Source organism: Phascolarctos cinereus, unplaced genomic scaffold (assembly GCF_003287225.1).
Source record: "Phascolarctos cinereus isolate Bilbo 61053 unplaced genomic scaffold, phaCin_HiC Scaffold_1;HRSCAF=81, whole genome shotgun sequence".
NCBI lineage: Eukaryota > Metazoa > Chordata > Mammalia > Diprotodontia > Phascolarctidae > Phascolarctos > Phascolarctos cinereus.
In genome coordinates this window covers 56,461,175-56,477,273 of record NW_027555514.1, presented here as the reverse complement: position 1 = coordinate 56,477,273, position 16,099 = coordinate 56,461,175, and the positions used below count along the sequence as shown (strand labels likewise).

The 16,099-nt window shown below is 37.6% G+C and overlaps 1 protein-coding gene across 1 annotated transcript in view; it reads right to left on the bottom strand.

Annotated features, from left to right (window-relative positions):
- Window positions 1-6,126, bottom strand: part of MALRD1 (MAM and LDL receptor class A domain containing 1) — an 844,925-nt gene extending 838,799 nt beyond the window's left edge. Inside the window, 2 exon segments of the mRNA XM_020966909.2 lie at window positions 5,765-5,956; window positions 6,057-6,126. Coding sequence (XP_020822568.2) covers window positions 5,765-5,956; window positions 6,057-6,126 — 262 coding nt within the window.
- Between the last annotated feature and the right edge of the window lie 9,973 nt (window positions 6,127-16,099).

The window sequence follows — 16,099 nt, the reverse complement described above, 5'->3', positions numbered from 1 at the left end:
GAAGTAACCCTCCCCTGCAACAGAGGGAGAAACAATTGAAGAAAACCAGCCAGTGCAGCCACTGCATCTGGCCACATCAGGTACCATTTTGCATCCTCAGTGCTCTGTATCTGTCAACTGAAAAAAGGAAGCATTTTGCAATCTGTTCTGCAGGACCAAGTTGGGCAATTAGGCTTTAATCAGAATGGGCTTCCTTTAGTGTTGTTTTTACTTCCATTACCTTACATAACCATATAATCTAAACCAAATGAACCTAACAAATATCAATTGTGACACACAGGATATATAGGAGTGGCTCTTGGGATTCCTTTGTTCTAGCCATGCAGTGAAATTACTTGAAGATGTGCTTTAGAAGATTCTACAAGTAACATTCTCTTAGCTTATTTATAACATCATAGGGGAGAGAATACATGTGTGCATGAATGCCATCCACATTTAAAAAGCTTGAAATTACCAACTACAAAAAAGTATTTCAACTCTTCAGAGCAGTGGCTGTTAGCACTGCCCTTTATGCTTTAACATATCAGGATGTGCTAGAAAGAACAAAAAAATAACGAAAATATTTTCTTTCCTCAGGAGATTCTCAGCAGGGTTTTTTTTTCCTTGTCATAAATTTAGTCTAATGATCAGATATGTTTGGCTAACTCTTGTAAAAGACACTGATGAATCACCAATAACAGCTAGGTTATTTACAAGTACATTGTAAAAAAGGGTTTGGTTTTTTTTAAATCCTTTTTATTCCTAACCTAATAAGATCACAAGATCAAAGAGCTAGAGATAAAAGGGAGATGAATAATCATTTCGTACAATTCCATTATTTTTACAGATGAGGAAACTGAAGAGGGCATCTAGGTAGTGTAGTGGACAGAATGCTGGGCCTGGAGTCAGAAAGATTTATCTTCCCTGGTTCAAATCTGGCCTCAGACACTTATTAGCTGTGTGACCCTGGACAAGTCACTTAACCCCATATGCCTCAATTTCCTCATCTGTAAAATGAACTGGAGAAGGAAATGCCAAGCCACTCCAGTATCTTCCCCAAGAAAACCCCAGATGGAGTCATAAAGAGTTAGGCATGACTGAAAACAACCAAATTAAAAAAAAAACTGTGAATCAAAATCATTGACTCAAAGCTGCAAGAGACCTCTAAAGCCATTTAATTCAACCCATCATTTTACAGTTGAGGACAATGAAACAAAGGGACATTAAATAACTTTTCCTATGTCATATAGATAGTCAATTTCAGGGTAGGATTTGAACCCAGCTCCTCTGACTTCAGCCATTGTTCTTTTCCGCTATACTATACTGCCTGGAAAACTATCCATATACATGTTTACAGCCCTATCCATCATCATATCTGAAAGAACCACTTTTTAAAATTAAATCTGTCAACTATAGAGCTCTCACTATCCATGATCTTCCTAGATCAGTACTATCACCTTCACATCGCACTGCTGAAGACACTTGGACAAGGCAGGCAGGAACTTATCAGCAGAACATTCATTTCTCTAAGACAGTGACTTCTACTCTTTCTGGATCAGAGAAAGCTCATCATTTGGTTTGATTTGGGCATCTTGAGGCTAGATATGCATGTAGGTAGAACGAGCAGCTCCCCAGGAGATGGGACCTGAGAAGTGATTAAAAGATGCTTCTGCTCTGCCACAGGGTGATTCAAGATAAGCACATGGTCCCATATGATGCCACTGTTTCTTCCCTTTGTATTTATTCTCTCTGCTCTTAAGTGAATGAACATTGCAGAAAGAATGGTATAGGCTACCATGTTTTGAGCTTCAAAGGGTTGGAAGAAGCACCAGAAGTTAGGAACTGAAATTCATCTCCAAGTTTGCCAGCAGTTAAGCCCAATGAGGAACATGGCCCTGAGAAGCAGCAACCTGGACGAACCAGCAGCGGAGTCACTGTCCCAGCAGCTCTGCCACATTCAAGAACAAATTGTAACAGCCAATTTAACTTGAAGCCCACTCTCCCCAGGTACACAATCCCAAGGTGGTACAAGGAACAGTGCCTTCTGGTTCAGGGCACCCTGTTTTTATACTTTGGTACTTGCTATATCTTTCCAGTTAGTATTCCTTTGTAAATAACATTGGCATGTTAATCACTGGCAACTAATACCGTGGGAACACATCAGAATGAGCACTTGAACTGATAGCATTAGAAAGATACCCCAACCTCTTGGGAATACCCCTAGAATTCTGAGGGGGAGATATGGCTGAGCTCAGCTAATCCAATTTGACAGCAAAAATGGAAGTTGGAAAAAGGATCCCCAGAGTCTTTTAAAGCTATATTTATATATCTGACACCTAGCATAAATAGTGCCTAGCATATGGGAGGTACTTAAGAAATGCTTGTTGATTGGTTGACTATTGGTTAAAAATAGCTTATCTTGTTTGAAGCAGAGAAATGGACTAAATGGAAGAAAAAAGTGTATATATTTTGATGGCTCCACTAAGGTTTGCTCGGCTTTTTTAAAGAACTAATTCCTACAGAGCCTCAAACACATTATTGTATTTGATGAAAAAACTTGAGAATCGTAATTTTTTTCACCACCTTCTTCCCAGAGGAGAGTCAACAAAAGAAACTCAACTCTTAAAAGTAATCCTGAATTTATCTTTGGGTTTTTCTCACTGGCTTGCAAGTGAAATACCAAAGTAGAGACTACTCAGAGATGAAAATGGAAAGCTTTAGAAGCCAAGAGGTGACCCCACAATGTAACATTTAAATTGAAATCTGTTTACTCTATAGATCCATCCCCTGCTCTTCTCTGGGGCTGACAGTTATTAGAACTTTTCATGCAACAGAGACCTTTCCCACTCAACTGCTTCCTTCTGCTTTCACATTAACCTTTTCCCTGAAGCAGGACCATGCATGTTATCACAGCAAGAGTGCTAAAAAGGAGCTTCCTAGATATCAATGAAAGAAAGGACTTTGTATGTCTTGTTAAACTGACCAAGTAGTTCATCTTTGCAACTTGGCAAAGGAAGCATCTGGGAAAGAGTCTTTTACAGAGGCTGGAGCAAGGGGCAGAACCCTCACATTTAGCTTCTGTGGAGAAATTGAACACATACAAATGAATCCTTGTACTTCCTTGAACTTTGTCCAACCACTTAACAGTTTCTAAGTACCAGCAATATGATCACTCTTTTAAACAGCAGGAAGAAAATCATTAACCTGCTTTAGCTCCATGGCGAATAAAATTTTTTCAGTAATGACTTTCATTAAGTGGAACTAATATTAGCAGCCTACATCCATGCAAGACAAACAAGAACAAAATAAAAATCAGAAATTCAATTTCAGTATGCCACACAAGGAAATATGGCAGTTTCGTTGTAATCACCCACCAATATTTTATCTCAACTGAAACATAAAAATGAAACAGCAGATAACTTAGACCCACTTTCAAGTTAAAGAATTCACTCAAACAAAAGGCCTGCCTGCTAGCCTCAGATAACACACGTCATTAAGCCGTAAAAGTTCCCAATGGATAGTAGGATTTTGAGAGATCATTTAGAGATCATTTGGTCCAAGCTCTTTATTTGGAGAAGAGAAAACTAAGACCCAGAAAAGGGGAAATGTCTTATCCAAGTTCATATAGATGACAATAGAGCCAGTATTTGAACTCAGGCCTTAAGACTCTAAAGCCAGTGGTTGTTGGGGACTTTTTTCCTAATACACTGCATATTCCTTTTCTAAAACTTACTCATGTGAGAAAAGTACCATGTGAGAAATAATTCATTTGGACACCTACTCTATTCCAATCAGTATTAATTAGTTTGACATTCTACATAAAACATATAGGGAGAGATAGGTTCTTATAGTGGGCCTTAAACTTAAATGTCATGTTCACTACTTGTTTACCAAGATATGAGGCTCACTTGCCCAACCATAGAATGCTGACAAAGATATCTCCATCAAATTCCATGTCCAAACCCAGCATGAGTGGGATGCCTTGACACTTTGGAAAGACCCCCAATTTGTTTTTGTACCTTTGGACCATTCTCTCTTGTCCAAAATGATGAGGTGATCATCTTATGACCACTTCCTCAGTGGAGATGCCCCACGCTTCACCCAACCTGTGACCCCCCTATCCCTACTAATATGTCATTTTTGGCCCTCAAGAGCAAGGTCCATCAACCAATGAGATTCTGTATTTTGTCATGCTTCTTTTGCATATTTGGGTATCAAATACTATAAAAACAAGGTACTGATAGAAGGAGGCATCTCAGATGGTGAGGAAGATCTGAGGTCCACTTCATTAGAGGGGAGACCGTGGACTTTTTAATAAAGTGCCATTGGCTCAGAGTTCTGCCTCAGCATTTTTATTGTAGGTTGGACAATTTTAATCCCCACAGCCAATTCTAAAATTTGTCTCATTATATTCCACTAAAGCTGCCCAAATATAAGATTGATATTCAGGTTTCCTTTAGCAAAATCCAACGTCCTCATATACTAACATTTTTGTGCAAGAACGCATGGGGACAGCCACATATAGAACAAGGACACATTTCTTTCTCTGGCCTGATTCCTCGGCAAGAGTTAATAGACAGAGAGACCAAGTATATTGGTAGACAGACAGACTGAGAAAGTCAGCAAATCAGTTCACTTGTTAATATTCCACTACCCTGCAAGATCCAAATACCTCACTTTAAGGTGACAAGGTGAGCAACAAAGCAGAATTTTAATTCACCGTCCACTTTACACACAAGCAGAATAGAACCAAGCTTTGTTTAGCAATGCTCCTGACAGGTATATAGGTTTTTATGAGAAGTTTTGTCCCTGTGTGCATTTCCTCCACTGATACAGACCACGACTTCTTTTGTGAATCAGTAGATGGTCTTCAGGAACTTCTGGAACCAAATACATTTGTCAACCTGTGGCTAACCAGGACATGAGCCTCTTCAAATTTATTTAGACTTGTCCTCAGACAATTGGCCCCTGGCCCATCACCAGACTCATAGTCAAAGCCTTTTCAGTTTAGAAGGACCATTGAGAGCTTATACTTCTCTGGCATGACCCTCAAGAGCTCAAAGTCAATTCCATACCACAATGAAACATCCAATTAGAATATTAGTAGAGAATTTTTTTTAAGACACCAATGTAAAAACTACAGCTGAGAGAATGCTGTCTTGGCTGAATTCTGATTTCTTCCCACAATGCTCATTACCATTAAATGCCCTTAGATTGATTACACAGTAGAAGAGTCAAAGAGCCACAGAAGAAAGCTTTTCTTGAAGTTTGCTTTCACCACAGCTTAAAAGAAAAGGGATTGTGGCATTAATCTATAGTTTCTTTTTCCTGTCCTTATCAAAGAATCTAACCTAAAACAAAATAATATATAGTATTCTCTCACTTTTCCAATTGATTTAAACCATAAAGAATTAAATATTACCTATGTTCAGTAGCCAAATAAATAGGTTGTTCCAAATACATTGGATGGACTCCTTTAAGGCTAATTTTAGGGAGGATTCAGACAAGTCATACGATATGGACTAATATGGATGGGTTGGAAACTGCATTGTTGGAGGCAATACCCACACCTATGAGATCATGGGTTCATTTGAGTAAAATAGATATCCTATCCTATTAAATAGTATTCTTCATTACACACAAAAGGCATCCAAGAATGGCTGGTCTTGGAACTTCTCCAAATGGCAGACAATTCAATGAATCTCACCCCTGTGAATTTAAGCTCAATATAATGAGCAAAGCTAGCATGAACTTTTTTAACAAAGGGACAAGAGCATTTACTTACAAGGCAACTCACTGCTGTTATCTTCACAGGGATCTGTGAAGTTATATGTGTTGTCCAGAGTCAAACAAAACCTGGTATTACATTGGAAATTCCCTCTTCCTTCTTGAATTAGCAGAGAAGTGAAAACACAAAAAAGTCGAAGGAAGCAACCAACTTTGTTCATTTGGAGATGTTCTAAAGAAGCTGTGCAGCCTAAAAAAAAATTACCCTCGTCTTTTAATACTCAGTCAATGGCTAGAAACAATGCCATTATCACATAGAAAGCTCTCCTTGTCCAACGTGTTTTCCTGACCCACTTTCACCAACGCAACAATCTTGCTGACTCTCTGGGATTCTTCATTAAAGATGACTCCTAAGTCCATTTATTCATTCTCTTCAGAGGTGTGTCTTTAGAAAATATTTAACTTGAATAATTGCACCATTCTTATACTTAGCAAAGCATGGACTATATGGACTGTGCATATCACTTTTACACAATTCAAATTGCTTATTGGCACCCCTCCTGCAGCAGGAGATGATGGCAGATATACCAGCTGTGCAGACACCAATACTGTAAACTTCATGGTTAGACTAAGTTATCAAAACAAAGTATCCATCACCTATAGAAAATCTTTACCTTGGATTTCTTAATTCAATCTACATAAAATCATAGAACTTTTAGAATTGAAAGGGATATGAAATACCATTTACAAATGAGATAACTGAAGGCTAGGAAAGTGAAGTGAATTTCATAAAGTCTTATAATCACAAACTCATTATGGTATAAAGGACTTCAGGTGTCATTCAGTCCAAACTTCTATCTTGGGTAGAAACTCATTCCAAGATTAACAATAATGACAACAACAACAACAACAACAACAATAATGATAATAATAATAAACACTAATAACCAGAATTTACATAACACTTCAAGGTTTACTTAGTGCTTTACATATGTTATCACATTTGATTCTCACAACAACCCATGGAAGTGGGTGCCATTATTATCCCCATCTCACAGTTGGTTAAACTGAGACTGAGAGGCTAAGTGACTTGCCCAGGGTCACATAGCTAGTATCTAAGATAGCATTTGAACTTAAGTTTTCCTGACTCCAAAACCAGCACTCTATGCACTATGCCGTCTAGTTGTGGCACACCCTGACAGGTGGTCAGCTACCCTTCGTTTGAACACAATAAGGAGAGAATTCAGTAGTCTTCAAATTACACTTTTGGACATGTCATATGTTAAAAAATTTTCCTAATATTTAGCCAAAATCTCCTTCCCTGAAGTTTCTATTTATTAACATTCATTCTAAACTCTGACTAATCCATTTCTTTTATATCAATTTTTTTTCATTCAATTCATTGTTGGTAATATGCTGCATTTACATCTACCATACATCTCACCATACATACTCCTTGGGTCACCTTCAACTTTGAATTTTTCAAGATGATCATAAAGCAAGTAGGTGGCATAGCAGATAGATCATTGAACTTGGAATCAGGAGGACCAGAGTTCAAATCTTTCCTCAGACATTTAGTAGACTTTGGGGAAATTACTTAATCCCTCTAAATTTCAACTTCCTCATCTAAAAATGATGAAAATAATAGAACCTATTTTACAGGTTTATTTTGAAAATCAAATGAGATAACATATGTAAAGTGCTTCACCAGCCTTGAAGTACTATAAATATTATTGCCATTATCTCTAATTATTTCATAACTTACAGCCATGTAACCTTTAACAACACGGATGTTTAAAAAAATGAGATGGGTTTTTGTTTCAGAAGGAGATTTGGAATTATTGAAAAAGTATTAAAGAATTTCTCTGACACAGTCAAGATGATCCTTTTCCTTCCATTCAATTCTTGGCTCACCTTTTGATCAATCTACAGTGTCTCTCCAAGATTTATACACTTTTGGACCACTTACATGGAGACTATCCATTGAACTGCATACTACATAGTCTGGATAATGGGCCTTCATCATCCATTTTGGTTTTTCTATGTATATTGTTAGGCATAATTCTATTGAGTGGTTAAGGAGGTTCTCATTAAGAACATTCTGTATTGTTTCCTAACATTCTAAATCTTCAAATAATTAACGATTGCTATTATATCTCTCTCTAGGTCTTCTCTTCTCCAAGCTAAATAATTTCATTTCCTTAAACTCTTCTTCACATAATATTATATTTTATTATCCTTATTTATCATCCTTATTTCCCCTTCCATGTTCCAGTTTGCCCATGCCACCTTTAAAATGTAGCACCTAAAACGGAATATAGCCCTATGGATATGGTTCTGACCAACCTAGGCACATTACTTCTCTTGTTCTGGACATCTGCTCTTATTAAGGCAGATTCAGTTGTATTACCTTTTTAATAGTCACATCAGAGTGCTAATTCCCTAAGAAAACCTGAATTTAATTAATAGAAGAGAAGCATAAACCAGATGTCCCATGGGACTCTGACAAGAAATTCAAGGATGCAGAATAGAGAAAACTATAAAATATGTCTCAGTATTTCGAAAGACTAAGTGTTGGAAAAGTATATGACTCTAATTCTTATAACTTTTAAAACAAAGCCAATTCATTTATTAAAAAATATGAAAAGACAGAAATTTGAGAACCAGAAAAATTGGATTCCCACTCTGGTCTTGGATCTACCTCTCAATTGTCTCTAACTCAATGAAATCACTTTACCTCTTTGAATTTCTTCTATTGCTCTATAAATTTTCTCCTCCATTTCCCAAATGTCATTCTGCCCATCTTTCCATTTAATAAACAAAAATCAATATTCATTAACTGCTTGTTATGTGCCCAACATGGTGCTAGGCAGTTGGAACTAATTAACATTCATTAAAAACTTAGGTATATTATAATGAGAACACACACAGTCACTCAAACACACAAACATACAGACACTCGCAAAGCAGCCCTCTACCACAGAAAGCACATCAGTTCCTTGCACTTGGCATGCCTTCCCAATAACATGAACTCACTTACATGCAATTTTTCAAGGAATGGCATTTTGATGTCACAGTCTTATAACCCACCCTAATAGCCAAAGAATTCTGATGCAATACTCCATCACCCTCCATCAAAAAGAAAGTAAATGACAAAACTCAGACACTAAATGTGTGCTCTGCTCCCTGTTTTTCCTCTTTAATCAAAGATATTGGGAGGCAGGCAAACTAAGGGAGATGAGAATACTTGAATGATTACCCTTACTAAGTAGCCCAGTTCTGAATTTATGTTCTATGGTATCTTAACAGTTTTACTATCTTCCATGGAGGAAAAAAAAAATTTGTTGGTGCCACAGCTGTTTATTGATTAATTTCAGCTGGTATGCTGCTTTGTTAACTCTTGATACCCTAACATCTGATAATAACAACACTACATACTGTATCAAGACTTAGTCATCGTTTAAAAAAATCATCTGCTGGGTTAATAACACCTACCATAACTCAATATAATGCTCTTACATCTTATGTGACAAAATGCTAGATTTTTATACAAAATATATGTATATATGTAATATATGTATGTGTGTGTATGTGTATATATATATGTAATATATGTATGTGTGTGTATGTGTATATATATATGTAATATATGTATGTGTGTGTATGTGTGTATATATATATATATATATATATATATATATATATATATATATATATACAAAATTGAGTGCCTTTTATCATTTTATATGGTGATTTCCCTCTTTACTTCTCCCCATCCCAAGTAGTCAGGAAGAAAAAAAAACAGAGTAATCAAGCAGTGATAGGAGTTATGATGGTTCCATCCTATTTATTGGGAGATTACAAAGTGGTACAAACACAAGAAAATTTCAAAATGCATGTTAAAAAAAAGGCCTTAATGAGATTCATAAAGGTGGCATCATTCCAAGTTGCCAAGATACAATTGGGTATAATCATCATATCAAGTAACTTTGCAGATTGCATGTAATCTTATTTCTTTTGTTTCTTTTAAATGGCTTTTTTTTAATAGAGTAGGTTCTTGCCCATAATTTTAGTTTCTCCTTTCAAAAAATATTAGTAGATTTTCATTCCCATTCTCTTCTGGAAAACCTTGCTTATTTCTGTCCTTTATAAAGGACATACAATGCTCCAAGAACCTGTGATTCTGTCCACGTGGGAAATCCTTCTACCACTAACTTATAGGAATTTATAGTCTTAAAGATTGCCTGCAGATTAAAGAGTTCATGAATTCAAGTCAACGAGAATTTATTGAGGGCCTGCTATATGCCAGGCACTATACTAAGCACCATGGACACAAAGGCAAATACAAGTCCCTGCTCTCAAGGAGCTCACAATCTAATGGCACAACATGCAAATGACTATGTACAAGAAAGATCTGCACAGGGTAAACTGAAGATAATCTCAGAAGAAAGGTACTAGCATTGAAGGGGGACCAGATAAGTTCCAGCTGAAGGTAGGATTTTAAATGAGACTCTCAGGAAGCCATGAGGCAGAGGTGAGGAGGGAAAGAATTTCAGGAATGGAAGACAGCATTCATCAAAAAAAAAAAATACATGGAGTCAGGAGATGGAGTATCCAATGAAAGGAACAGCAAGAAAGTCAGTGTCACTGAATTGTAGAGTCTGTAGAAGGGCTTAAAGTAGAAGAAGACTGAAAGGGTAGAGAGGGGTCAAGTTGTACAGGGCTTCAAAAGCTAAATAGAGGATGTTGCATTTATTTAATCCTGGGGCAATATGGAGCCACTGGAGTTTATTGAGTAGGAAGACATGATCAGATCTGCACTTTAAGAAGATCAGTTTGGCAAGTGAGTAAAAGATGGACTAGAGTAGAGAGAGATTTGAATCAGGGAGACCAACCAGAAGGCCATTGCAATAGTCCACACCTGAACTAATAAGGGTTTATACCAGGGTGGTGGCAGTGTCAACAGAAAGAAAGAAGCTTATTTGTATGAGAGAGGCTGTGAAGGTAGAATTGACAGAATCTGGCAACACATTGGATATGGAGAATGAGGGTGAAGAATCAAGGATGATCCCTAGGTACAGGTCTGGCTGACTGGGGGGCTGGTGGTACCATTAAGAGGAATAGAGTTTCTGCTTCCAGGAGGGTTCAACTTCTGGGGGCCAAGATGGCAGAGCAAAAAGGCAGTCGCTCTCACCCTCCCCTATCAACCTCTGAAAACCCAGAAAATATCACCCCAGAAAAAAAAAACCCTGGAACAGCTGAACTAGAAGAAAGACAGGGAACAGCAGTGCAGTAGCCTAGCAAATGGGTTTCCCAATACCTCAGCAAAAATAAGGGAAGCAGCACTACAAAGGGCCCCAGGCGGATAAGCACCCTGCAGCATCCATCTGAAAGGAGCTGAAGAAAGCAACCAAGAGTCTTCCTAAAGTCCCAGCCTTGCTGATTCCAACCCAACACCAGGTAAGCTGTCAGAACCCAACAGCTTCCAACTGTCAACCAGGAGAAGATCCTGAAGCCTAGGTGGTAGAGAAGGCAAACACCAACACCTGGACATCCGAGTGCCTCAGTGAGGGCAGGGCTCAGAAAACCACCAGGTGCCTCAGCACTCTACCACAAAGGAATCTCCCAGTGTATTAGCAGAAAAGAGGGAGGCAGCATTGTCAAGGGCCCCAGGAAGATAAACACTCTGCAGCACCCATCTAAAAGGAGCTGAAGAAAGCTAAAGGAAAGGAAAAGCAGGCAACCTAGAATTGCCTGAAAGTTCCAGCCTTGTTGATTCCAGCCCAAAACCCTACAGCCTCCAATTACCAACATAAGAGGCCCCAGCACACAGAGCCAGTGACCAAGACCTAGGCTCCCAACACAAGAAGCTTGGGTCAGTGCCCTCTGTTCCCCAGCAAGAGAGAGCTCAATCTCTTTAAAAGCCAGGGAATAAAGAAATCATGAGTAAAAAAGAAACGTTCCATAGATTCATGAGAAGAGGCAGAAATTCTGAAGAGAACAACATTGTCAACAAACCCACATCTGCAACATCAAAAGGGAATATGAATGGTCTGAAGCCCAAAAAGCCTTCTTAGAAGAGCTCAAGAAGGATTTTAAAAGTCTAATGAGAGAGGTAGAAGAGACCTTAAAAAATACAATTGGCCAATTGGAAAAAAAGTACACTGAAGAAAACAAGTCCCTTAAAAATACAATTGGCCAATTGAAGAAGGAAGTACAAAAACTAACAGAAAAAAACCAATCTGTTAAAAACTATAATTGAACAAATGGAAACTACTGACTTTATGAGAGAGCAAGAATCAAACAAAAACAAAAAAAATGAAAAAAATAGATGAAAACATAAAATACCTCATCAGTGAAACAACTGACCTGGAAAATTGATCTAGGAGAGACAATTTAAAAACTATTGGACTACCTGAAAATCATGATGAAAAAAAGAGCCTGGACAGTATCTTTCATGAAACCATAAAGGAAAACTGCCCAGAAGTCCTAGTACTAGAAGGTAAAATAACCATAGAAAGAATACACTGCTCACCACCTGAAAGAGATCCCAAATTGACAACGCCAAGGAATATAATAGCAAAATTCCAAAATTACCAGATGAAAGAGAAGATGCTGCAAGCAGCCAGAAAGAAATAATTTCAATATTATGGAACCACAGTCAGGATTACACAGGACCTTGTAGCTTCTACATTAAAAGACCTCAGGGCATGGAACATGATATTCCATAAGGCAAAGGAGCTTGAATTGCAGCCAAGGATCAACTACCCAGCAAAAAATGAGCATGATTTTTCAAGGGAGGAGATGGATATTCAACAAAATAGGGGACTTCCAAACCTTCCTGATAAAAAGACCAGAGCTCAACAAAAAATTTAATCTTCAAGTACAAGATTCAAGAAAGACATAAAAAGGTAAATGGGACAGAAAGATCCAAAATGTTGCTAATAAGGGCAGACTGTTTACATCCCTACAAGGGAAGATGACACTTGCAACTCTTGAGAACTGTATTGTTACTACACCATGTTAAACATAAATAGGGTGGATATTAGTTGACTTTGATATGATGATAAAAAAAATCTAATCAAGTAGGTTAAATGGATCCAAGTAAGTGGATTAGTCTGATCTTAGAAAATGTACTAAGAAAGGAAGAGGCAGACAAGACATCACATTACAGGAAAAGACAGAAAATCCTATTACAGCAGAGGGAAAGAAGGGAGGGGGGTGAGCACTGTTTGAACCTTACTCTCATCAGATTTGGCTCAAGAAGGGAATAACATAATCAGTTAGGTATAGAAATCTAACTTGCCATATAGGCAGTAGGAGGGAAAAGGGGAAAGAAAAGGAAAGGGGGGATAGAAGGGAGGGAAGAAGCAGTAAGGGTAAAGGGGAAGAAAAGGAAAAGGGATAACAGAAGGGAGGAGGGACTGAAGAAGGCAGTGGTCAAAAGCAAAATGCTAATGGGGGGGAAAGGAGAAAGGAGAAAGAAAAGCATAAAAAGGGAGAGGAAAGGATGGAGAAAAAGACACAGATAGTAATCATAACTGTGAAAGTTGAATGGCTATCTTTTTTTTCTCTTCTGTTAAGTTTTGTTTCCTCTTTCTGATGGTTCCTCCTGTTGGTTATAATTTTTACTTACAACTTCACTAATGTGAAATTATGTTTAATAGGAATGTAAATGTATAGCCTACATCAGATTGTGTGCTGTCTTGGGGAGGGGGTGGTGGGGAGGAAGGGGGAGAAAAATTTTAAACTCAAAAGCATATGGAAGTGATTGTTGATAAATCTAAATAAATTAATAAAATAAAAATTAAAAAAGAGGAATAGAGAAATTAGGAAATGGGGAAAACTGAGGGGGGAAGCAGAAATAATTAATTCAGTTTTGGATATATCAGTTTAATATGTCTACAGGATTACTAATTCAAGATATCCAGTATCCATTTGGAGATGTAACTCTAGAGGTCATGAGAGAAGTTAGGGCTATACAAATAAATTTTAAAATAATCTACATAGAGATGATAAATGAATACATGAGAGCTTATGAAATTATCAAACAAAATAGAACAGAGGGTAAAGAGAAGGGAGCACAGGACAGAGTCTTAGGGGAAACCAACAGTTTGTTGTCATGGCCTGGATGAAGATCAAACAAAGGGGACTGAGAAGGTATGCTCAGACAAGTAGGAAAATACCTAGGAGAGAGCACTGTCATGAAGACTTACAGAGAAGATAGTATCAACAAGAAGGTGGTTGACAATGTCACAGGCTCTTCTTAAATGTCAGTGGCAGGATTTGAACCCAGGTCTTCCTGGCTTCAAGTCCAGAATTCTGTCTACTACACTACAGCATCTCTATCTTACAAACTTTGTATTATTATTTAGAGTACATACTGTATATCATTTTACTTGCATATATCATGTTTTCCCTCCAACTTCTACACCAATGAATGCATTATCTGATTAGTGTGATATACTTCCACCAGTGCAGAAAAAAATCCATTCCCACTTTTTTTTCATTTTTTATAATAGATGGCTTTCCATAAATCCTCTACCAAGGATCTTTCCACAATGATGGAGAATGGCTAAAATGATCTAGAATTTCTTGACGCTATTCACATATCAACCACAAAAGGCCAAAATGAGGCTTTCAACATTGGTAGAGAATCCTTCTATTTATAGGGGAGTTGTTTCTGTTTTGTTTTGTTTTTTTCTTTGGTGGCATTTCGTGGTAAGCAGTACAGCCCTTAAGCTTCCCATTGACTATTCCACACTTGCTGTCCATAACCAGACTACTTCCTTTTCCAGTTATACATGACCCTGAGAACAAATTTCATTCTATTTATATGAGCTAATGATTATTGGTAAATATAGTATAGTTCACTTAAATCCATTGCCTTTAGGTCATCAGCAGTTGTGATTCTTTTAAGGTCATAGAGTTCAATGCTTCCCAACCTCATATAATTGTGGGGGAGAATGAGGGTTGATGTTTTAAAGACAGTTCAAAGACAGGTTTTTTTTTTCCACCGGTGAGCATCAGTAATCACATTGTACAACTCCCCAAAAGAAATCAACCCTGATCTTCCCCTTCTCCTTCCTGGGCCAAGGTCATTGTTCACCTCTAATGCTTGCCTATATTTACTTGTATACTATATTTACTTGCCTTGTTCTTTCCCATTTCAGTAACTAGCCCCGTCTCATTTGAGTGGCTCCTGATCTCGTTGAGGGGACCCTGTTACATTATAGAATGGCTTGATTCCATTACCATAAGGTCATTCACAAAAGTGTTCAAGTGAAGGCCCTCTATTTGTAGAGAATTCTTCTATTTACAGAACATTTAAAGGCCCTCATAATTTGAGGAGAATCCTTCTATTTGCCTTCTTTATTCTACTGTGAATTCAAGGAGAGCAGGAACCATGTTACACTTTTTAGGTCACCCACAGAGTCTAATACAGGGTTATATACATAATAGGCCTTCAAATATTTGTTAAATGAAATACTCTTCTCATTTATTTATCCAGAGGAGGCTGATATTTCATAAGCCTTTTGTACCATGTCTATCCCCCATAGAAGGATAAATGTTTTTGCTTATAATTTGATCTGCCTTGAAAAAACAAATAACCAGATGGGAGGGGGGAAAGTCAGGAGCTCTGTGTTAAAAAAAAAAAAAGGAGCTATTGTCTAAGAGCTGAGATTTCACAAACAAATAGGGAAGGTTTCATTTCTCAAAAAGTTTCCAAGAGAACAAAGAAATTTTCCGAACCACTTCACACACTGGAAAAATGGCATTTTAGTACGTTGTGTTTCCTTTTATTTTGCTCTGAGTTTTGTTCTGTTGTGTTTTTTTTTAAATAAGCCAGGCCATTGCTGCCAGTATGTTCTCCTGAAATGCCCTGAGCCAGTCTCAAAGGATGGGGCAGTCCCTTGAATAAATGTAAGATCTATCAAAACAAGGCTGACTTTCCCATTTGTGAGCCTCGTTCTTTCCTTTGGTAATGTAAGCTACATAGGTTGAGTGTTTGAGGCCTTGTTTCTCATTCGTTTATCACATACCAACCTCCTCTAAAAAACCATCTTGATCCCTTCCATGGTAAATCATTTACTCTAAAAAAATTTTAAGTGCATTATCTTCTCTTCTTTGCCATTATAAGAATTTGCCTCATACCAAACATATCTGTGTATTTGTTCTACCTGCCTTAATTTAAGATCAGGAACAATGTCATCTTTCATCCTTGTACCCCTAGGGCCTAACACACAACTACCTGTTAATCATATTTGCTCTGTCCTTTCCAGTCCAAAGTTTACTTTGCTTAGCACAAAAGAAAAAAGAGCAAGATAAATATGGGTTGCTGTACCTTACCTTTGCTGTCAGTTATCATCAATCAAACAATAAATATTTGTTA